The sequence below is a fragment of the Cucurbita pepo genome, chromosome 4 (genome assembly GCF_057944985.1).
Source record: "Cucurbita pepo subsp. pepo isolate OVF chromosome 4, ASM5794498v1, whole genome shotgun sequence".
NCBI lineage: Eukaryota > Viridiplantae > Streptophyta > Magnoliopsida > Cucurbitales > Cucurbitaceae > Cucurbita > Cucurbita pepo.
Window position 1 is genome coordinate 869,834 of NC_141801.1, and position 24,834 is coordinate 894,667.

The 24,834-nt window shown below is 37.0% G+C and overlaps 4 protein-coding genes across 5 annotated transcripts; 2 read left to right on the forward strand and 2 right to left on the reverse strand.

Moving 5' to 3' along the window:
* The first annotated feature begins 7,049 nt into the window (after positions 1 to 7,049).
* LOC111793948 (uncharacterized) lies at positions 7,050 to 9,516 on the forward strand. The gene is made up of 5 exons (XM_023676033.2): positions 7,050 to 7,491; positions 8,706 to 8,827; positions 8,902 to 8,993; positions 9,088 to 9,174; positions 9,260 to 9,516. Exons 1-5 carry the CDS (start codon positions 7,133 to 7,135, stop codon positions 9,365 to 9,367), a joined length of 768 nt encoding a protein of 255 aa, XP_023531801.2. The 5' UTR covers positions 7,050 to 7,132; the 3' UTR covers positions 9,368 to 9,516.
* Positions 9,517 to 10,319: 803 nt separating this feature from the next.
* Positions 10,320 to 12,032, forward strand: LOC111793329 (uncharacterized). The gene is made up of 2 exons (XM_023675168.2): positions 10,320 to 10,457; positions 11,182 to 12,032. The coding sequence occupies exon 2, from the start codon at positions 11,248 to 11,250 to the stop codon at positions 11,680 to 11,682; it is 435 nt and encodes a 144-aa protein (XP_023530936.2). The 5' UTR covers positions 10,320 to 10,457; positions 11,182 to 11,247; the 3' UTR covers positions 11,683 to 12,032.
* A 1,313-nt stretch (positions 12,033 to 13,345) lies between these two features.
* On the reverse strand, positions 13,346 to 16,963 carry LOC111793328 (chromatin remodeling protein EBS). Of its 2 annotated transcripts, XM_023675167.2 has the most exons (6): positions 16,586 to 16,963; positions 16,067 to 16,409; positions 15,880 to 15,948; positions 15,439 to 15,577; positions 14,271 to 14,331; positions 13,346 to 13,781 (listed from the first exon to the last, which is right to left on the reverse strand). In XM_023675167.2, the coding sequence occupies exons 1-5, from the start codon at positions 16,656 to 16,658 to the stop codon at positions 14,305 to 14,307; spliced, it is 651 nt and encodes a 216-aa protein (XP_023530935.1). In that variant the 5' UTR covers positions 16,659 to 16,963; the 3' UTR covers positions 13,346 to 13,781; positions 14,271 to 14,304. The 2 variants fall into 2 exon arrangements, with proteins under 2 accessions (XP_023530935.1, XP_086979572.1); XM_087123446.1 differs by lacking the exon at positions 13,346 to 13,781 and having other exon boundaries at positions 13,928 to 14,331; positions 16,586 to 16,961.
* A 1,851-nt stretch (positions 16,964 to 18,814) lies between these two features.
* LOC111792192 (homeobox protein SHOOT MERISTEMLESS) lies at positions 18,815 to 22,340 on the reverse strand. The gene is made up of 4 exons (XM_023673533.2): positions 21,747 to 22,340; positions 21,415 to 21,655; positions 19,271 to 19,518; positions 18,815 to 19,186 (listed from the first exon to the last, which is right to left on the reverse strand). Exons 1-4 carry the CDS (start codon positions 21,924 to 21,926, stop codon positions 18,983 to 18,985), a joined length of 873 nt encoding a protein of 290 aa, XP_023529301.2. The 5' UTR covers positions 21,927 to 22,340; the 3' UTR covers positions 18,815 to 18,982.
* Positions 22,341 to 24,834: the final 2,494 nt, after the last annotated feature.

Below are 24,834 nucleotides of genomic sequence, written 5' to 3' on the forward strand. Positions count from 1 at the left end.
TCAACATTCCTAGTAATCCCTAGCTCGTTTTTTGTACTGTTTTTTTTATAGAACAATACATTATTTGAGCTATTTGATGGATTGAAATAACAAGACGATTTATACGTCTTTGCAATATTATAATATGATTAATCTCAAACCCGTTACAGGAAGTGCGACAAATATAACATATACTCGAGTTTTTTTTTTCAATTTTTGTTCATAATTGAGGTTGGGATAGGGAATCAAAATGATGATCTAAAAGGACAAATGGTAGGTTTTATTTGTTTAGAAATGGCTAGTTTTGTGGCTAAACTTATATGGCCATGGAATAATATTTTGTAATTCCTTCCCAATAAATTAATTTAAAATGATATAATCGAATATTCTCTCACACATATTCTATTTATACTAAAAATAATAATAACAAAAAATTATAATATTCTTAACAAATTATGAATTATCGTACCACATTTTAGACCACAATAGTGTTCGGGATAGCTCAAGAATCTTATGTGGTCGGAAACTATTGTAAGCTAAAAGGCGAGGTGGCAAAACGAAGAATTAACTTGACATGCAATAAAGAATCTTACACTGTATCGCTAGAGATGTTTATTTAATTTATAGGGCCGAGTCACTACGAGAACCCACCTCGAACTGGGTGGAGATTTCCCGTTGAAATGGGATGGAAGAGTGGACTGAAAAGAGATTTCTCCCTGTTAGATAAATGGGTCCAAAGACGGGGATTATATTCTCGTCCCCGACCCCATCCCGAAGAGAGACTTTTTAAATTTTATTCCCAACTCCAATCTTTGATAACACGAATGAATCAACACCAATTAGTCAATTCTCCGTAGTAAATTCTCACCCTAATACCTGCAAAAATAAATATAAAATTTCACGAAGATGAAGAATGAAATAGGTGGCCGGGTAGGGACGGGTCCCCATCTCCGCCCTATCCTATGTAATATGCATAACATGCATCTCCGCCCTATCCTATGTAATATGCATAACATGCTTTGATGCTTAAGTTAGTACTTAGACTGAAATAGTATAGAGTTAGTTAAGATAATATTAAATATCTCGATAATAAAATAAGTACCAATCTTTATAAAGTTTCTTGTCGTCTCTTAGCAGATCCATATCGAACACGGTAGCAAGGATTCCACCAAGGGCCATAAGTACTCAACTCGATTAGAACTAAACCCAACAATTTTAGAGAGTTCTTTAGCTTCTGAGCTCTCACGAGGTCAACTCAAGAAAATTTCGTACCACATATTTTGTCACGTGGGTTTGACCTAAGTTTTCATGAAATTTATATAAGATATATATATATATATATATATATATATATATATATATATTCGGTCAAACAGTTAAATGCTCGGATTTTCATCGTTCCATATTTTATCAACTCGTTTATAATTTTAATTATAATAATTTTCTTTTAATTAAACAAAATTTAATTATCTTCTGGATTGAAATGCATTAATTTCAACTTTCATTATGTCGGCAATGTTATTGAAAGGAAAGAACTTTCCACTTTGACCATTTCAAACAAAGAATAAGAAATAAATTGTTGTTTAAAGTGAGGGTATTTTCGTCTTTTCTACGTAGAACGATGATTTGAATATCAATCAAATTAGCGTTTTCATTTATACTCATCGTTATTAGGGTTTCATTGAATAAAACTACAATGTTTCTACTTTTGAGAATCCCGAGCCTCGTTATTTTGAAATTCATGTTCGGGAAGTTGCATGCTTGAACATTCAAATTCAAATCGGGATTGATCACCTCGTTCGTGGGGTATTCAACATGAGTAAAAAATCGATCTTCTTTATCTCTTTTTCTTTGAAAGAAAGACCAATCTGACTCGTGAATTGGACTGACGGTATGAAAAATATTGAACCGTGAATAATCATCCATCACGATTATTGATCATCCACGACCAACTTCTACTTTACTCAACCCTAAAGGTTCATAATGGTCAAAGATCTCAATTTTTTTTTCCAAACCGTTGCCTTTTTCTCAACTTGTTCATTATTACACTTCCTTCTCTCAAACTTCCATTTTCCCGTGTTCGAGTCGAACTTACGTTCTAATAATTCTAAAGTCATCAATTCTTCCTATTCAGATTATACGCTATCGAAATCGAGGTTGATGCTTGTTTACTTACTAGTCTATAACATTATTTTCTTAAATCAATTTTCAAACGTTTTCTAAAACTTTCTCTTTCCCTGTTTTCTAAAATATTTTTTTCAAGAACGGAACCTAGCCCAAGTTTTGACAAACGTTTTAAATGGTTAAGAGAAATTCCAAAACGTCAAAATCTTAATACATTATATTTGCACAAACGTGGCCTCCAAAATCAAAACTAAACTTATATATATATATATTTCAAGGGTTGGGCTGTTCGCCTATTAAAGCGGTACGTGAGCTAGGTTCAGAACATCGTGAGACAGTTCGGTCCATTTCTGATGTGAGTACAAAAAGGATTGAAGGAACCCGTTCATGACTTAACATCGGTGGAATGCTACCTTCAGTTCCCCGTACGTTCGATGGAGCTAGAAAAAATGTGTTTTTATTTAATTTTATTTTGGACAATATATTAAAATATGTAAAAAGAATATTCAACTTTTTGGAGGGATTTTTTAAGTTCAACAAAGGAATCATTTAGGGTACGAAAGTACTCAATAAACCCACTAACCAAAATGGGAACCAAGGTTTCTGAACCACTTCAGTTTTCTTTCCCCCTTTTTTCTAAAACCTTCGTCAACCAATGCCTGCTCTCCACGTGGCATCGCCTTAGTGCTCCTCAAATTACCATTTTACCCTCCATCGGCTCGGTTTTATTTTCTTTCGTTTAGGTTGGACTACCATAAGGTCTAAATCAAAACTAAACAAAAATTATGTACTAAGGCTATATCATACGAAGCTGAACTCGGATGTGAATTTAGGGTTAGATGTGTTACCTTTTTTAGCATAACTCGTGTTCGAGAGAAAATGGGTTTTCCATAATAAGATACGTAAACCATAAGAAATCGGTGGTTCAACCTTCTGAGACGAGTATGTTTTTAATCGAGCACTTGTGCCTAAACAAACATGTAGGGTTCTTGAAAATTTCGTATGGCGCTCGTTTGACAGTGCGTCGGGTACGAGGTACAGATTCAAATCATTACATAATCAATCAGTAGGAACTGAAATACTTGCAATTTCGGAACATTTAATAACGTTTAATGAATGTTAATAATGTAATCAATGGATACAGAATTAGCTCGATGATTCAACGTTACTTTCTTTATTATAAAAAAGTTAACCGACGGTGTTTTAGAATATAAGCATCGGCTTATCGATCATCATGTGTTTGATTAATTTCCCCCTTAATCAAGTGTGTTGGCATATCAAATCTTTGACTTTTTTCCTTTTTTTTTTTTAATGACTAAACTACCTCCCATCCGTCTTGATTCCTCACGTTAAATCAAATGGCAAGACCTCGTAATTGTACTCCTAAAACAAGGGCATTTCCGTCTTCTTACGCTTCCTTCCTTTCGATTTACTTTTTCATGTTAGTCAGTGAGTGTTTAATCCTCTACATGTCGCTTCAGAATTCAATGATGTGACCCCACATCATGTCTCTCAAACCAAACCCCCAATTTCCACGGTCCAGATTAACTCATCCGAATTCCATTCAACGGCTGAGATCAGTCAAAAACAGATTTTAAATGTTTACGTATACACCGGAACAAAACCCTCCCTCACTGGTCTTATATATCACAAATCTGGACGGCTGAAAATTCAAACATTTTTATTTCACCATTTTTCTAACATGACTCATTTCCACCTCCGCCTCCTCCTCGCCATTCTTCTTCTCCTCCTCACTCCGACCACCGCCGCCACCGCCACCACCGCCGCATCCGCCGCCGTCCGGCCAAGGATTTCGTTGAGAAAACAAGTGACTTTCCGGCCATCTTCGCCGTCAACAACCAAACCAATAGACTTCGAAGATCAGAAGCGAAGAGTCCCCACAGGTTCGAATCCTCTACACAACAAACGGTGATGATTCTTTCACAAGCTTCTCAAATTAAAAGTATTAATTTTTTTTTTTTTAATTTTTAAAAATTCTTTTCTTGATAGATATTAATCTATAAAAAAATTTGTAAGAAAACCCATGTAGAAAATTTTTGTATTATTATTATTATTATTATTATTGTATATTAAATAAATAGAGAAATTTTCATTATTATAATTATAACTCTTCCTGCTTTACTTACGTGGAATTATTACTCTTTAACATCATCATCGTGATTGCATGTAGAAAATGTCTTTCTCAAGCTATCTCATCTTTCTTTCTCTTCAAATGGTAAAAAAAAGTAACATAAAGTCGAGCCATGCATGTTCGTTAAACTCTCGAGATGGATCAAACCATCGACTTTTGAATGTAATCATAATAGCTCAAGCCTACGGTTAGTAAACATTGTCTGCTTTGATCCGTTACATATCACCGTCAGTCTCACTGTTATAAAACTCGTCTGTTAGGGAGAGGTTTTCACACCCTTGTAAAAAAATGTTTTGTTGCTCTCTCCAATATGGGATCTCACGGTGTGGAAACCTCACCCTAACAAAAGGGTTTCAAAACCGTGAGGGCAATGACGATATATAATGAGTCAAAGTGGATGATATGTAATGGGCTGTTACAAATAGTATAGAGTCAGATATTGAGTGGTGTGCCAACAAGGACGCTGACCTCCAAGAAGGATGGATGGTAGATCTCATATCGGTTGAACAGGGGAACGAAGTATTCCTTACAAGGGTGTGGAAACCTTTCCCTGACATGTTTTAAAATTGTGAGACTGACAACGATACGTAATAAGCCAAAGCAAACATATATCTACTGGCGGTGAGCTTGGACTGTTACAGTAGTTGTTGTCTTATGCAACGAGTTATGAACCCTAGGGCTTTTTTAGCGATTTCCCAATCCGCCATTAATGTAAGAAAACCTGCAACTTTTAATGCTGAAAGTGAATACCCTTAATTTCCCACAACAACCATGCAATTAAATACCCATCTTCTTCATCCATAATCATAGCCATCGATGGTTCAGAGGGAATAAAATGTATGTTGGGCGTATGAATCTCTAAAAGATCTCAGCTTTTTCATTAAGGTTACCAAAATAGGGCTAAGCTTAAAGCCTTCATATATCAAAGACATCAACTTTGTCATTAAAAGCTACAAAACTAGGCTAAGGTTGAAGCCTTAGGTATGACAATAGAGCTCATTTAATAGATTCGAGAACTTAAACCCGAAACCCGAAACCCTAATTTCTCTCTTGCATCTCGTGGTGCAAAATTAGTCAAGAACGACATGTTTGACGAGTAATCAACTTTACTAATAAAAGGGTCATTTGGTTTCGTCATTTTTGGGTGATTCAGTAGTTGACGTTACGTGAGATCCCACATCAGTTGGAGAGAAGAACGAAGCATTCCTTGTAAGATCCCACGTCAATAGCTGACGAGTAATCAACTTTACTAATAAAGGGTCATTTGGTTTCGTCATTTCTTGGTGATTCAGTAGTTGACGTTATGTGAGATCCCACATCGGTTGGAGGGAAGAACAAAGCATCCCTTATAAGGGTGTGGAAACCTTTCCTTAATAGATGCATCTTAAAATCGTGAAGCTGATGACGATATGTAATGGGCCAAAACGAACAATATATACTTTATCTATAAGATTGAAAGGGATAATCTCGAGTTTAGAGTTGGAATTTAGTGAGTGAAGTGGTGGAAGTGGTGGGAATGGTCCACAACCAGGCTTTTCTCCCCTTCTTTTTGTGTTGAGGATGTGTGTATATGCGCGCATGTAAAACTCAACTCATTTGAGCAAATTATTGTGTGGTTGAATAGAATTTTATCATCTTTTTGTACCCATAAGTCAAATGAGGGAATGCCATTATAAGATCCTTTTTCAATCTTTCACCAAATCCTTTTCGGGTTTTGTTAATAAGTAACTTTCGTTTAACTTTCAGCCTTGCGATCGTATTTTTCACGATCTTGTTCATGAAGTGTTAACATTCGTCAATCGCTGATCAATATCGTTTATAGTTGAGACTAGGACAGTATATCTAATCATTTGTCGACACTATAGTTAAACCTAATAACTAAAAGTTGACATATTTACAACCCAACCCGACTCGAAAAATAGAGAGTTGGGTTGAATTAGATTGTCGGGTTGTTCTTTTTTTTTTTTTTTAATTATTTTTAAAAAATTATACTTATTTACAATACATTTACTTTAATAACTAAAATCTTATAAAACTCAAATATCTAATATTAATGAGTCACAACACATCACTAACATCACTCACAGACTCAAAATATCTTAAAGTAGGGTAAGGTTGAGTTAGGTTGCAACCCTATTTATAAGTTGTCAGATCAAAAAACGGATAATCCACAAACCTATCCGAAACAGAAATCTAACCCAAATCAACCTTGATGGTTTGAATTAGTTAGTCGAGGTTTGTCGGATTCTCGAGTCACATGAACACCCTTATTAAATTTTCACACCTCTCTTACATAGTTCTATTTTTTACGACAAAATAAAAAATAAAAAATAAAAAACCTCCCTTTTCTTTGAATATATAATTTTTTTTATTAAAAAAAACATTATGGTAATCTTCATCTTCAAGCCCAAGAAAAGATGAGATCTTTTTGTGGTGCTTGTCCTCCAAGAAGAACAAATTTGGACTTTTCAACATTTTAATTATTAATTAATTAATTAATTAATTAATAGGTGTTAATATTGACCATTAAGCTTTTTCCTTTTTTCTTTTTTTTTTTTATTGACATTTTAGAGAGAGAAAACGAGTATTAAACAAATATGTCATAATCTTTAAAATAAATATAAATTATTAAATTTAAATTAAAAATTAATAAATACTTTTTTTTTTTAATAAGTATTAAACAAATATGTCATAATAAATACTATTATTTTTAAATATTATCATTTAAAAAGATTTAAAGAAAATACATGAGGACTAAAACGTAAATTTAACAATAAATAAATAAATTAGAATACTATAAATACAGCTGTACTGCCACATCACCCGCCATTACACCAACGGAAATTTGAAAAATTAGCACACGCAAAAGAGGGAACGATGAGTTTTTTGGCCGGAAGATTGGCCGGGAAGGAGGCGGCATACTTCATTCAGGAATCGAAACAAGCGGTCGGCCGCCTTGCTCAGAAGAACGCCGCCCAGAAACCACCGGCACAACCACCGTCTTCGGCCCAGAAACCACCGGACGGTGAATCTCAAGCCGACATTCTTCCAGAGGTTTTGAGGCACTCTCTGCCGTCTAAAATCTTCCGGGAGGAATCGGTGAACTCCAATGGATCCTTCTCTACTTCGAAATGGGTTCTTCCTTCTAACCCTAATTATCGGTCTGTATCTTTGGATGCTCTGAACCCTCTTAGGGCTTTTCTCTCACTTCCCCAGGTTACGTTCGGCCCCAAAAGGTTCGTTTCTGAAGTGGATTAGGGTTTAAGCTTTGATTGAATGAACTGGATTTATTTGCTTCATTTGTTCTGGATATTGAGAAAAAATTTGGTTTCTGGGACTCTGTATAGCCATTTACTTTGAATTGAACATACAGTAGGTGGCGCTGGATTCTTCTGTATCTTTTGTTGTCTGATTCCTGGTTTGTCTAATAGGTAGTGCGTTTTGAGTTGTGGTTATTGAAGCAGGATGTCAATCCTATAATGATTCTGAGGTGGGATCGCACAATCTACTCTCTTCGAGGCTCAACATCCTCGTTGGCACTCGTTCCCTTCTCCAATCGATGTGGGATCCCTCAATCCACCCTCCTTTGGGGCTCAATCTCCTTGCTGACACACCGCCTTGTGTCCACTCCCCCTTCAGGGCTCAACCTCCTCGCTGCAACATCACCCGGTGTCTGGGTTTCTAGCTCTGATACCATTTGTAACAGCACAATCCCACTGCTAGCAAATATTGTCCTCTTTGAGCTTTCCTTTTCGGGTTTCCTTTCATTGTTTTAAAACATGTCTACTAGGGAGAGATTCTCATGCCCTTATAAAGAATGTTTCGTTCTCTTCCTTAACCGATGTGGGATCTCACCATTCACCCCCCTTCGGGACCTAGCGTCCTCGCTGGTACTCGTTCCCTTCTCCAATCGATGTGAGACCCCCCAATCCACCGCCTTTGGGACCCAACTCACTGGCACCCCGACTTATGTCCACTCCCTCTTTGGGGTTCAGCCTCTTCGTTGGCACACCGCCTCATGTCCATCCCTCTTTGGGGCTCAATCTCCTCGCTAGCATATCACTTGGTGTCTAACTCTGATACCATTTGTAATAGCTCAAGCCCACCGCTAGCAAATAGTGTCCTTTTTGAGCTTTCCCTTTTGGGCTTTCTTCCAAAGTTTTAAAACACGTCTGCTAGGAAGACGTTTCCGCACTCTTATAAAGAATGCTTCGTTCTCCTCCCCAACCGATGTGAGATCTCACCGTTCGTAACACTTTCTACGGAGTGTTGTTCCATCCTTATTTGTGGACAAAGTAAAGAAGGCCTCCTCCCATTTGGCTGGTGGCTTTTATGGCTTGAGGAACATAGGAGAGTTTTGGTGGCTGTGGGACACAACTAAGTTCAATACTTCCCTGTGTCCTTATCTAACATAAGTTAGATAACAACAACCTTTTTCTCTTATCTTCAGGTGGGAATTGCCTCAATACGAAAACTCAGTAGTGGCCTCAACAGCTAACGACTTAAGAACCGACAAGCACACCTCTATTAATCCTAAGAAGTTGAAGGCTGCTGCTGAAGGGCTTACAAATGGTAACCCTCCAAATGAAACAACTCTGTTTCTCTATCCCTCATCCTAATCAGTAGAGCTTTGGTTTCCCATGTAGTTGGAAAGGCATTCGGTGTCTCTACTGCGCTTGTCTTTGGTGGCTCCACCTTCATCTTTGGGTTCACCATGTCCAAGCTAGACCTCAACAATGTAAACATGGATTCAACCTCTTATCTCTTCATAATCTTTGTATATGCACATATATTTCCGTTAAACTCGGGTCGTGGAAACTTCGTTTTCGCAGGCCGATGAGATTCAACAAAAAGGAAGAAGCATGATTGAACCAAAGATAGAGATGGTTAGAGAGCAACTAGCTCCCCTCAAAGTCTGGGTATGTCATTATCATTTCTGATCCACACAGCATTCTCCCCTGTTGCGTGTTCGTTATCTAACCAGGGTTGTTTTTCGAGTTTTAGGCTGATGATATGTCGAAGAAATGGCATGTGGAGAGAAATGGAGATATGAAAGAGAAGCCTCTCATAAAGGAACTATCAAAGATTTTGGGTTCTAAGACTCCCAACTGAAAACTGTATAATTTTTCTTGACCTTCTGTTGTTTATCTTGTATGTCTGTAAATGATAAATGTAGAATGCTACTGCTTGCTAGCTAAGTTTATATAGAAGTTCCATCTTGATTTTATGCCTGAGGTTGAAAATATAAGACGTTCCAAGTTCTTGTCTCCAGCTCGATACACCGCCCAAACCCACTCTTAGCGGATATTGTCCTCTTTGTCTTTCTCTTTCGGGCTTCCCCTTAAGATTTTAAAACACTTATTCCTTTCTCACATCACAATCTCTCTTCCGGGGCCTAGTATCCTCGCTAGCACTTATTCCTTTCTCACATCACAATCCACCTCATTTGTAGGTCTCTGGCTCTAATGCCATTTGTCACACCCCAAGCAGACAGCTACCATATATTGTTCTCTTTGTATTTTCCCTTTTGGACTTCCCCTCATGGGTTTACAACACGAGTATCAGGGAGAGGTTTCCACATCCTTGTAAAGAATACTTCGTTCCCCTCTCCACCAAAAGTAATGTAATCGAGCAGAAGGGTTACCTGGGTTCGAGAAGAGGTGACTTGGGCTTTCATATGAGCTTGAATTCTTGGGTTATGGGGGCTCGCCCACTCTTGGTCTATGAAACAACGATCTTCCTTTTGGGGTTCGCAGGCCGAAGATTGTGCGGTCTGAGATGAACAGAGAACATGGCTGTGGAATTGGAAGATGGTCTATTAATTAAACTTTCAATTTTATAATTATAATCTTTTAATTTTGTGTAATTTTAAAAAATATTTAATAAATACAAATTTATTAGACGAGTGATAATTATTTATTATTTATTTTTTATTTTTAAAATTAATTCTATAAACACATTATTTTAAAACTAAAAATAATAGTTTATTTTTAGATTTAGCACTATAGTAATTTTTAGGGAAAAAAAAGGATTTCTAGAAATAATTTTGAAACTGCTAGTCCCGGTTTCCGGTAAAAACGTTCCCGCCACTGACGTGGAAAGGCTGAGCCATTCTGTCGAATTGGATAAACCTTCGCTCGAGGGTTTTAGGGATTGCTTCGACCCTGTAACTTGGATCGTCTTCATTTCTTCAAATTCGCAGGTAATTATCCAAATTTTCTCCATGTTTCTGATTACACTAGTTTGTTATTTTGCCTGCGTTGGTAATCTAGCAATTGATGGAGTTGGAGTTTTGGAGTATGTTCCATTGATGGATTAAGTTTCCCGTTTCTCCGGGTGGAGGATTTTATCCATCTTTGGAATTCTAAGAATCCATGATAGTTCCTTGTGAATTTCTTTTTCTCTTTCTGTTCTGTGCCGATTCAGTTTGATATTGCTTCTTTTATGCATTCTTTAGACTTTCTATGGTTTTGGTTTGGGGAATCGTAGGAGAAGGAAGATAATTTTCTGTGATGGGAAATAGCCATTTCTGCTTACTTGAGCTTGAACTTGTGTGGTTACTTTAGTGGAATCTGATGAACTGAAGAAAAATCCGGTGGGAAATGTTTTTCTTCAATGCACTGATTCGTCCAAAAACTTGCCTCTGTAGAATTGTGACTGCCTTTCTTAAACCTGCTTGTTCGACATTTTTCATTTTACCTATCATTCATGGAAGTTTCTTCGGTCTGGAAAGACACCATAAAGGCTGAATTAGATGTTAGAAATTCTGTATGAATACCCAGAAATAGAACAGAGAAAAATTGACGAAGACTGAGAGAGCCCAAGTGCAAATGAGCTGACAAATTAAGTAAATAGTTAAGGTTTTGGAGTAATTTTGGTAGCATCTATATGTGGAACATTTTAACAGCTCAATTTGATCCTTGCAGATCTTCAGAACAACCACTTGGGCTTCTTTAACTTTTCTTGAAGGTAGTATTTATATAGTGTCAAGCATGGCGAGTATGCTTGCTGCTCCTACAATGGCGACATTCCGTGTGAATATAGGAAGCAAGAACCATACAAAGTTGAATTCTACCATCAAGGGATCTCTCAAAATTAGGGCTATGCGCATAGAGAAACCTCTTGAGGAGTTATACAATGTGAGAGTTGAACGTAAGGTATCAGAGGAACGGCTTTCCCAACTAGGAGTTTCGAGGTGGTCGACATGGAAGACGGGGAAGTGCAAATTGCCATGGGACTGGCAAGCAGATCAACTGGTTTACATTGAGGAAGGTGAAGTGAGAGTAGTTCCTGAGGGGAGCAAGCAGTACATGAGTTTCGTGGCTGGTGACCTCGTTCGTTACCCTAAGTGGTTCGAAGCTGACCTTTTTTTCAATGGACTGTATCAAGAGCGTTACTGTTTCAAAGCATATGGTGATGACTACTAGTCGTTGCATCACCCACGAAAAGTTTCAGTTTCTTGTTTCTAGACTGCCCTCAGTTCTCTTTTTGCTGGAAATATGTTTCATGAACATTTTCTTGCAGTTTGTGCTCATGGCTTGCCCCAAATCAGTAGCTTCTTAGAGGCTCTCTCCTTGTTGTTATGATTCTTGAAATTCTTTGGAAGATTATGCTTGGAAAGGCAGATTTGCATGAACAGCAATGTAACAATGTTGAATTGGCATTTAACTGGATATTTGATTAGAAACTCGGTTGTTGTAACTTCAGAGTCTACAAGTTCCTTCGGGATCTTCATTTTAATTGTTGAGATCAAAAGATGAAGAGATTTTATTTTTCATGAATTATTTCTTAGATGGGGATCAGACAATCGACTTTTGAAATCGTAAATTTAATGTCAATCGAGTATATGTATCAACCAGATTATCACGTTGAGACCTACCAGTGCATGTTAGGTTGTGTCGAGTCAAATCAGCTCTATGTTTGGTCTCTGATCGATACCTATTTAGCTGCTCGATCAAGGGTAGATGCTTATAACTCACAGATCTGTAGATGCTTCTATAGTGTACCTTAAAGAGCTGTTGGATCAGGCGTATTTGCTAGAATAAGGATCAAAGTAGATGATTCAGCTCATTATCTCAACTAGCATGATTTCAATTGCTAAATCTTTTGCAGGCTCTTTTGAATAATGCTACTGTGGAGACGGATGATCCTGATTTGTGTGATCGTGCGTAACGGATGATCCTGATTTGCGTGATCGTGCGTATATCTATTGGCGTCTCCTATCGACTGATCCAGAGGTTGTGTTCCAAAACATGTCTCAAGGTCCTCCAAGCTCACTTCTGCAGGTAGCTGTGAAGAACAATGAGCAGCCAGTGTGGTTACTTCAGTGATAAGTTTTCTATGAACATTTTCTTCGCGAGGATGGGACAATGGAGCGTACGAACTTTCTCGAGGTAAAAAATGATATAGAAACAGTAGAATGCACACTTCAACTGTTCAACCTTCTCTGTGCCATTGTCGACCAACTGGCTGCGACGAACATGTTCTTCATTGCGAAAAGGAAGCATGCAAACCAGGATGTTTTCTACTTCTCTACAAAATTCCTCAGAGGAATCCCTTTGTTGATTGAAATGCGCCATCAAAACTCCAAACATTGATATGGATCCACTCTTCTTTGAAGCCTTAGAGACCCTTCTCAAGGAATGATCCCAAGTGTGTGTTCTTCATGTTCTTCTTTAACATTGTTTTTTTTTTTTTTTTTTTCCTTCAGTATATGCAAATCCATGCTGGGTATCCTCTTAGGTCGAGTAATCGATCATTCTTTGTTAATACATTAACATCAACTTAATAGAAAGATTAATTGTATTAGTATCGATTTTATACTTCCCAAACAATGGCAATTGCTATTTATTTAGAACTCGAGACTTATGGTTAAATTATAAATTCAGCCCATTTTATTCTTATAGTTTGATAGACTAACAGAGGTTAATAATAACGTTTAAAACGATAGACTAGATTAGAATAAAGCTGTAGCTGAACAGAGTAATTCCCAGATTTGTGCTAGTTTCGACCATTTTTCTTAATTCCGATGATAAGGGTCGTCTCGAGTTTACCAGTAGATCAGTAATACAAAGAGAACGTGGGCACAGATAAAAGGCACATGAATGTATATGTAAAATTTACCCATAGAAGAACGAATTAAATTCATGTTCTTACTCGAATATTCACCAAGTTTCTTTGGATGGTGAGAATTGGGGATGAGAGATCATAAATAGAGAATGAGAATGTGCTATCAAAGTTGGTGAGGAATTTCAGAGCTCAATGGCGGCTATATAACGGCTGCATTGCCTGGAAATGGAAGTCAACAACATAATCAAATCTGTCCAGTGCACCATTTTACCTAGAAAATGCTTCATGACCATGGCCAATCTTATCTAGAAGAGGAACATGGTGATCAGATCAGAAGGAAGAAGCAAGCTTTGGTGCATTGTCCAAACACAAATCACAAAGTTAGCAACACTTTATAGCTGCCATGGACGAACCAACCAACCTCCATACTCTTCTGGCTTCAAGATCCAAGCACCACCTGCAATATAAGAAGCATAGCAGCAATCTAACATTCTTTCATGGATGCGGCTGTAAAAAGATGCCACTGCTAGACCGAGCTCGCTCCAAACAACCCATCATTGTCCTTTCTCTTCACCAAAAAGGCGAAACTAGAAAAAATAATAATGAAGGGGAGCTTGGAACAGTTCAATATACTCTGAAGAAAAGCCAGAACTAAGCAAATTACAACAAATCCAGACACTTTCTGTCCTACGTCTTTCTACTTCCGTGCAAATGTTTCTCAAAGTTAAGCACTTAAATAAATTAACCGCAGTTTTTCGCATCGTGCAGCCACGACTACAAACACAGATCACAGTATTGCCCCGCTGGTTTAGCACACGTAAATGTATTTGAACATTGTAGTTTTAAAAGAAAGAACCTCTGGTTTGTGCGAGCACAATATCTTATCTTCACTGTACATTTCCACAACATCGACATTAACAGAAACTAAAGGCGCAGGAAATCGCACCTCCTTGTCACTTCCATGAACCTTCATCAGCCAATCATCTCTTCCGACGCTTTGGTTCCACCTAGCATGAGAATTCAACATGAGAATCCATATTTCTGTTTCATTGCCTAAATCCTTTCACAATAAATAAAAACCAGAGAGCACGAGACAGAAATTCAGTGTGTTACACTGCCTCTGACCCTTTTACACCAAACATTGGGGATTGTCCCAAATCAGTTGTTCACTAATACTACACTATGTTCAACTCAGAGTTGACTCAGAGTTCCAATAGTCGACTCAGAGAAACTTAAAACAAAGTCGTCAAGAGTTGCTTAAGAACTTGAAACAACATGGTAACTTTAGAGCTCCAATAGTTGACTCAGAGTTGCTTAAAAACGACAAACTTTAGAGCTCCAATACAACCAAAGTCGTCAAGAAGAAAATGTAGCTCCAATACAAATGGCAGTCCGGGAGGGAAGAGTATTCCTAGGCAAAACAAAAAGTTCGAATGTGCCTTCTAGTGCACATCAATTATTTAACTTGAATTATGTGTCATTTCATATTTTATTGATTGCAACCTAACCAAATAAACATAAATACAGTACCACCATCCAGTTAGAGACAAAGGAGTACCGACTAAAATGAAGTTATCAGTTAACCCAAACCAAATTGTGTTCAAGACCTATATTATGCAATGAGTTTCACGGAGCAAGTTTCATAGAATGTGTAACGAGCCAAGCGCACCACTAACAGATACTGTCCTCTTTGGGTTTTCCTTTTCGGGCTTCCCTCAAAGTTTTTAAAACGCATCTACTAGGGGTAGGTTTCCACATCCTTACAAGAATGCTTCTCTCCAACCGATGTGGAATCTCACAAAATGCATACAAGAATTACCCTAATAGGACTTCAAACTTCAGCCCAGCACATAACGAGAATTCAGTAGTCTACACAAAAAATCTCCATGATAATAAAATTTAGCAAAAGCATAAATGTTAGATTTCTTTTATTGGCATTTCTTGCCAACATCATCACTTTGCTTATAGGCATACCAGTTATTGAATTTCTAATGGTTTGACCAGAAGAGGCACATAATGTTCTCAAGTAATTCTGCAGCTCCTCTACATTTTAACATAAGTCATATGATTTTAGCAGTATTTCTCTCATGTAAAGATGAATCAACATCCCTTACCTTAGCCTCAGCAGAAGGTGATACTGGAAATGCATTCGAGGACCTTTTCGCATCATTTTCTGAGGAACAATCTGAACACAAAAAGTTATCCAACTTCTTTGCTTCGTCAATGGTCATTCCCATGCATGATGGATGAAACCTGCAAAACATATATGTTAGTTTAGAGAGGACGAAAAAACAAGGCTTTTCATCTCCACATTCTTGTTCACATTTTGGTGCACCACCCTAACAATGGCACAACAAGTTATTGAACAGAGTGCCTATCTTTAAAATTCCAAGAAAAACCGACATATAATAGCCTGCAACGGGCAAACAACACGACACTATCTCCAAACAAAAGCTACATAACGAAGTTATAAAACAAGCAAGCATCAGATTATCCTCTCTAAATTTGCACCCAAGGAAACAAAGCACATAGCTGCAAAAGTAGGTTGAGATTACCAATCTTTGCATCCCTCACACTGAACCATAAGGTCATCTGGGTTGTATGGCATCTCACATTTACAATACCTGCAATTAAAAAAAAGAACCCAAAACACAGATAAACCACAAATTTTCTTAAATAATTACCAACATGAGATTGCTTTAGTAGAAACATGTAAGGAACAAGGTACACCATAGAACTCACACAGCTACACGGTCTGGTGTGAAACCGCCAGTGGCAGCCTTGTACTCGAATCTGCAAAAGTAGTCCTCCGCACCAACATTATCAAGTTTGGTATAATTTTTAAAAGAGTGCACCGTGCATTTTCCCTCTATAGTGTGAGCACTCTGAACATCAAAATGGTCCGAGAGAAAAAGCTCTTTAGCACCATGGAACTGCCTTCGTCCTCCAATTGATTCTTCCGGCCGATAATACCACCGAACCCGAACCTTCACATTGTTGCGATGATCAGCTTCAATTTTCTCAACACGAGCAACGTATGGAGGCTTGTCGGAGTCGGACGGTCGCATTAACACACAATCACCAGCTGCAACAACCACAGAAATGCAATTCCAAAAATCAATGAACACTCACCAGAAGCAACCAAAAGCAATTGCAGAAAATGCAAACCAATTAAGTGTCGCTTTGAACACAAAAACAAAAGAAGAAGACAAAGAACAAGAGGAAGAACAAAAATCATGTTTGTTCCCAAAGAGACAATACGTCGAACAATTTTGTTGGTGCCTTTGATGGTGTATGAATCAAGATCTTTCTTCCCTGGTTTAGTCTTGGCCATGAATTAACCCCGCTAATAATCTAAGATACTGTTCGAGTCGCAACGCTACAGAAGATTAAAAACAAAAAAAAAACAAAAAAAAAAAAAAAAAAAAAAACTACGAGATTGAGAAAGAAAACAGAGCAAAGCAGACTCGGAAGGAGAATGCGAGTTGAAACGAGATTAGATTTCTCTCATGGATTGCGATTATTGAGCGCAAATCGAGAAAATTAAGAACACTGTGGACTGAGTTCCACACCCAGAAACCCTAAACGTAGAAGGTGAAGACTGAAGAGAGAGAAAGAAGGACGAAGAAGGAGAAGAGGGAGAAAATGGGAAATGGGGATTTTGTTGGGATGCGGCATGCATGCATGACATGCCCATATGCATCATAATCCACTTTCATGACTCATCCATGCATCCTCATCAATTTTAATACTATAAATTTTATTTTTATTTTTTTTTTACGATTATTCATCGTTCTAACTAGATATCAATGGCGTGGGACGGGTGGGAGATAAATTCCCCATCTCCGCGCTCGGTACCAACTCATTCCCCGTTACAATAAATCGGGATCGACTTGGAGAATCTTCATTCATAGATCGTGTAACGGCCTTATTTTCTTATTAAATACAACGTTGTCACTGAATGCATGAGATGATTATTCCATGCAAAAAAAAAAATTTAATAAATGATACCGTGAACTTAGACATTCTTATTACAGTATTTAAACAATATGACAGAAAACAAACAGCAATGTCCTAATCTAACCTAAGATCTAAAAATAACATGAATGCATCTATCCTAACTTGTGTCCCGTCCATGCAATGTCGTCATTTGTGCAAGAGTGTCTTACTTTTACCTTAAAAATAAGAGTAGCATGTGGTTTGAGTATTTTAAAAAATACCCAATAAGTGACCCTACTATTGGGGTTGAGAAATGCAATCGTGTTTGGGACCTATCTTTCATAAAACACCATGACATGGCATTGGTATCTACTTCCAGCCCGAGCAGAATTGAATGTGTAGTACTTGTCTACACGCGGCCCATGTACGCGCACATGGGCTCCCATGCGGGCTCGTATACGTACCCCTGAACCTGGCCTTCAATTGACATACACTCACGTTGCAGAACGCCACGGAAGAAAAAGAACATGCATAGTAGGTATGGTGTACATAAATACCGTAATATAATATCATAGTGTATACGTTCGTACTAATCATAGCGGGGAAGTATCTCGATGCACATAAACATATAAGATGCCTAAAACCCTCATAGTTTAAAAAATTGTGGCATGTATCTATGATGCAAGTTATACCTTTGTTCATTTCATACATAATTTAATCATTTCATGTAAATATGATATTCCATAACATAGTATATCATATAATTACAACATAACATAACATATCGAGCTTCATATCATAGCATACTGATCACATCACAACAATAACATAATAAAATAGACATCAAACACTCACGTGCAAAGGCCATTCATAGTACTTCAAATAAATCGTCCAACTAAATTAGGTTTCCGAGCCCTAATAATTTAGGCATGTTGATACAATTATTGCATATTGGGTTATTTCTTAAATTATTCCCGTCTCATGTTGCTCTTATTTTGTAGATAAAAATAAGGCATCTCTACACGGACGATGACGTCGTGATGATGGTCATGGGACAAAAACGAGGAAAGATGCATTTGTGTTGCTAGTAACCCTTAGGATAGATGAGGGCATTATTTTATTTTTGCTATATTGTTTTAAAGATTTCATTATGAACGTTTAAATCCATAGCATGGTTTATAAACTTAAATGACCTAGTCATCTACTCAACCCCGTATAAAAATGAGTGAATTTTATCTCGGGAAATTATGTTTCCAACATCCTATTTTGTCAAATCACTAAAATGGTAGGCTTATTGAATCGACTATAAAAGTCACTCTCACGTATACACATCAAAGAATAAGCTTCACGCCCCAAAAGTTTATATCTCACTAAGAATTAAGATCGAGAGTCTCATATGAAGCGAGAACCAAGTAATATGATCATATCACTGAAAATGCAGCAGAATGTTAAGAGCATACAGATATCGAATCTAAATCTGAAACATAGAGCACTACAGATGATCAAGGAACAAGATTTTCTAGTGTACTTCAAAAATAAAACTTCGAAAAGTTAAACAATGTGAACCGAGCTAAATTAGTACTAAAACAAACGCATACGATACAAGAACCCTAAACCAAGAATCAAGAAGAAAGGGTTTGAGTTCAACATGTAGAACAATTCAAAACATAATGAACATGAGTTAGAACATAAACAAGCCAACATTAAAATGATATGTAATCAGAAGAGAGTGGAAGAACAGTCCATAGAGAATGGATTGCATATAAGATTATCCAAATAGTAGTGTGGATGAGCAGCATCCATCACCACAAACTGCATGTCCTCCGATGGCTTCCAATGGCGCTTCCTTTGGTTAATGAACCAATTATTGATCTGCTTCAAGTCCAGCCCCGTCGACTCGGCCAACGCCACCTTTTGCGACTCCTGCCATTAGTGTAAGCACCAACAATGGTTAGTATCGGACGATCCATAGCAGTCATATCAATTTTACAACGTCTAATGGCATACCGATGGATATGGCCATTTGTAGTGTCTACTCCACCAATCGAGCAGCTGTTGCCGAGCTTCTTTAGGCAACTTCCCATTCTTCTTCTTCTTAAGAAACTCTTGCTTTAGGCTACCGAGGTATCCGCTGTACTTGCGTAGAAGTTGGCCTTTGAGTTCCTTCTCTTCGGCTTGTGGGTCGATGTAGTTTTCGTTCATATCGACAACTTCGATCTCCTTTGAACACTCGTTTTGTCCGACCAGCTCATAACCTAGCACCAACATTCAGGATCTGATAAGCTAGTTATAGATATTGTCTACTTTGAACATGAGCTCTCATGGGTTTGTTTTGGAATTTCCCGAAAGGCCTCGTACCAATGAAAATGTATTCCTTTGCTTATAAACTCATAATCATTCCCTAAATTATTCATCGTAAGACTCACTCCCAACAATCCCGAACCGTCTAGACTTGAAAATTAACGCAAAAATCAAGATTCATATAATATTTCTAACTTAAACTATCATAAAAAGAACCAATAAATTAAACATTGGGCCACATCTTGAGGCCTAACTTTCTCCATGGGATGGAATTAATATTCAAAAGATAGAATCATTTAAAGGAGAAATTCATCTCATTTCTCACTTTATAAAGTTGAAATCAAGCTAAAGACATATCTGACCTAACTTTCAATGGTGATATTACTATGTTACGAACAAGAAGTTGTCAAATTCGATGTATAATTCAAAAAAAGATGTTCCAAACTGTTCATCGTTATCAGTTTAGTTCCTGTGTAACGATATAGTCTCTATTGTAAACTAATTGATAAGACTTTTAACACTTAATTTAGATGGAATTTGTCACGTTAAGGATTAAATTTGTATAAATTCTAAAGTTCTCGAGCTAATTTTTTTTTTTTTACACTAAAATTCAGAAGCTAAATAGTTGAAAATAAAAAAAATACAGGGACTAAAATGTAAGTACTAAATTAGAACTTTCGACAGGATCCTAAAGATTTAAACTTGTAACCCTTATGCTAACATAACCATGGTTAAGACATCTATTCATTTAGGTTCGAATCCCAAAACGCTCTAACCATGGTTAAAAAACGTTTCCTTTACCATTCAAAGTAAGGAGATGAAGCAAACCCAACCTGAAAAGCTTGGATCCTATTCAGACATAAACAGATTTAGCATTAACCTAGAAATGCATGTTTGGTTTTTCAAGTCTTAGAGCAACCTTCTACACTTACACGACCAATTACTTCAAAGGATAACCTTAAAATGGTTGCAATAAAAAAACATCATATTTATACACAAATTAATGTTAACAAAAAAAAAAAACCCAACTGACCAGTACTCATTTCTGAGCTGATTTGATGTGCAATTAACCCATGAACATAAAGGTCAAAACTTCCTCATAAGAATAGTTCAAATCTATTGCTAACCGATATTATCTTCTGTAGACTACCCTTTTCGAGCTTTCACTCAAAAATTTTAAACGCGCCTGGTAGGAAGAGGTTTCTACACTCTTATAATGAGTGTTTCGTTCTCCTCCCCACACTGACACGAGATCTCACATTAATCATAATAATCTAACAAAGGCTCTCATACTTCCCTTCGAAGTTTTAAAAACGCATCTGATAGGAAGAGCTTTACACACCCTTATAAAGAATGTTTCGATCTCCTCTATACTGACGAAAGATCTCACATTGATCATAATAATCTAACAAAAGGTTTCCGGGCTTCCCCTCGAAATTTTCAAAATGCGTTGATAGGAAGAAGTTTCTCTTTGAACTTTCCCTTTCAAGTTTCTGCTCGAGATTTTTAAAACACATCTGATAGGAAGAGATTTCCACACCCTTATAAAGAGTGTTTCGTTCTCGTTCTCCTCCCCACTCACGTGAAATCTCACATTAATCATAATAATCTAACAAAAGGCTTTCCACACCTTACCGTCGAAGTTTTTAAAACGTATCTAATAGAAAAAGGTTTCTCTTTGTACTTTTCCTCCCGGGCTTTCCCTCCAGGTCTACGTTTCCACACCCTTATAAAGCACGTTTCGTTTCATACCCAATTGACGTAAGATCTCGCATTAATCACACAACAATCAAACAAAACAAAGAACATAAATAAAAACATGATTAGAATAGAGAGAGAGAGAGAGTAACCATCCGAAGAAGAAGAGGAAGCAGCTAGGGCTTTAAGCTGAGACTCAATCCTCGAAAAGAACACCATAGCTTCTTTAAAAGGCTTAGTAAGCTCTTGTTCATATTTACTCAACATCTCACAATAAACCTCCATGAACTGATCCAAACCCGGATCATCCCCACGTCCCACCGTCCTACAATTCCCAGCAGCCACCGTACAAGCCTGTTCTAACCTCGCCACCACATCCGGCGGCGCACCCACCTGAAAAAACCCAACAAAAAAAAAAAAAAAAAAAAAAACCCCACATGAAATCATGAACAACAACAAAACACAATCCAAATCACAATACCACCTTCTGACAATTCACATAGGAAGCCAATAGACGAGGAAACAACGGATGAGCCATAAGTTTAGCTCTACAACTTTGACCATGATCATTGTAAGGCAAAAACATCTTCTTGTTGTTGCTATCGCTATCGTTGTTGTTGTCGTTGTTGTTGTTATGATCGAACATGATCAAGCCACGGTCCATGATGGTGTGGCTAACCTTTTCACTCGCTATTTAAGCTTAAGAGACACAGTAAAAGAGGGTGTTTTGGTCGTACTTGGGGTTATTGTCACACGGGCAGATGTCAATTGCTACACAAAAACAGTGGTAGGAACAAACCCTATGAACCCTTTATTGTTGGGTTTCAATGCACCATGGGTGTGAGTTAATTTTGTTTTATTGGTTCTGACTGGGATTTAGAGAGAGGAATTGGGGGAGGAGAAGGGGAAGGAGTGAGTGGAGGGATGGAGAGGGATCAAAATGGATAACCAGAAGTGGTGAGATTGATGGGAATAAAGGTATTTTGTGAGCTATTGGAGGAGACACACCTCTCTGTGCACTTCAACTCTCTCACTTTCCTTTTCTTTCTTTTTCAATCTTTTTGTTCATTGTTTTTTCTTTTTCTTTTTTCGGCTTTCTTTACTCGTGTATTTAACCGTTCTAATTTTTGCCCGAACCAGGAATTATTGAGTCGTGGGTTGAAATAGATGAGATAGAATCAAAGACGGAGATGATCTATGCAGTGTAGATAAACGATTTGATTGACATTCTCAGTGAAAGAGAAATACATGAAAGATCTGAGACTACATTTGAATGAGTGATTTTAGGGATAAGATGACTAAGAAAGTTGTATTTTTCTCAACTATAGAAATTTCTTAGTTAAATATGTTTTCGTTTGAGAAATTTTACGTCGGGTGACCTCTTGGAAGGATTTTGGTATGTGGGGTTGCTCTTAAAAACTGAGGAGTTAGTAATCTAATCATGTTCGGATAAAAACTCTTCAAGTTTGGTACGTGGGGTTACTCTTCGAGTGTATTTTTGATACATTTGTGAATGTGTTAAGGGTAGTTTAGAAATAAAATATTAACCGTGCAAAAAATATATATATATATACTAAAATGTAACGTCTGATGCCCAAAATTTCATTTAGGATTTATAATCTGAATTTGGTACCTGTGTGCTTGTCCAAAATTTGGATTAGGATTTGAATAATGGATTCGACACCTACGTGCCTCAGCATTTCCTTGTATCGCTATGACATGATCACGTTACTTACTCTTAGTTTCTAAACGTGAAAACTATCTCCTCAGACCAACATATTTTGTCTCCACTTGTATGCATCTTAAGAAAAACTTCAAAATGTCACGTGACATAGAATTACTCAAAGTAAAACACGTCTAACTATGAATTTTAGTCTTTCTATTCTCAATATCGGTCTTATTCAGATGTGATCTCAGTTCATTCACGTACTACTCATTTACTCGGGAATTTAAAATGATTCAAAATGTTACACATAGACAAACAATGTGAATCAAAATTAACGTTAAAAAAAGTGAAAGAAACAAGTTAGATTAATGGTTTTTTTTAAGAAAAAAAAAATAAAGATTTGATTGGTAATGAAATAAGAACCATTAATATTATGATTGATGGGAGGTTGTCTCAATCTCATCAACACATCTTTTCAATCCATCACTGACGACACGTTTTCATTATCATATATTCACTGCCTACTCCTTTTCACTCCCATTTCTTTCTTATTTACTACATTTTCTCTTCATTTTCCCTTAAATATCTCATTTTTTCATACTAATTTCTTATATTTTATGCCATATTTCACTTTTAATCCCATTCTTAATGAACTTTGTTCTCAAAATTTGGATTGGGTAATGAATTTTACTGTTGTAAGACGTTTTAGAACGAGGAACATCTATCGAACGTGAGACGTGTCGCCCTCGTGAGGTCGATGATGTGTACCTTTCCACATTCTTCGTGGGTCACAATCCTCATCGTAATCATCTCTTATCTTAATTTTTATTTTATTTTTCTATATTCTTTCTCATCGTTGAATATGGTATGCAGATTCTATACTTATGCCGTGTTTGCCACACAGAATCTGATACTTAAGTTAGGTAGTTTAGAGATTTTAAAATGATAAAGTGTTTACCTTCTCCCGAAGTGTATTTATGTGACATATTTAGGGTTTAGGGTTATTGTTCAGGAGGTTATCCAACATAGAATTACTCTAAGTAAAACACACTTAATCGAACCACCGAAAATAAAAGTGCACCTTATTGGTATATGTAGTAACTTTCAATTCTTTTAAGCCTTTTTTAGTCATCATATTCTCGTGATCGCTCTCATTCAGATGGGGTCTCCATTCATTCATGTACCCCTCTTTTACTTAGGTGTTACGCTTCATGTATGACTACTACTGCATCCAAAAATAAACCAATGCAAAAACTAGTTGGCGTGTAACACCCGAATAAAGTTACTACATATACCAAGAAGGTACGTCTTCCTTTTTTAGGACTCGATCATAAGAACTTCATAGGTCAGCGTGCTTTACTTGGAACAACTCTATATTGGGTGATCTCCTGATAATTTTTCTATGATACATGTGAGCGATGGTAAATAACGTGGCCATGTCGCAGGAGATTGGTGGAGCCATTAGGTGTCAGATCCCGAGCATAAATGGTTACCGTTCAAATAATACAATCAACACGATTAATAAAATTCCTAATTTCTAAGAGATGGTTAAAGTTATTCAATAAATAAGTAAATAACTTTTTTTTACTTGATAGATAAGTAATAAATCACATCATTGCTAGTATTAGTATTCATGTTATCAAATATTTTATTGACTCTTTTTAGATATTTTCAATATTTGTGTGGCTTCTTTTCACTCTCTCTTCCACACCATTAATATATAAAAAAAATCATTTAATTGAATACCGAAAATGTAACAACCTTAAATAGCCCCGACATTCTCCGACATCCTTTGCCACATAGTCAGACTACCTACTCTATCTTCACAAATTAATACGAGTCATTCCAGCATAATTTGAGACTAATCTCTACAGACCAACACGAAACATTTCTTAACCATCCTATC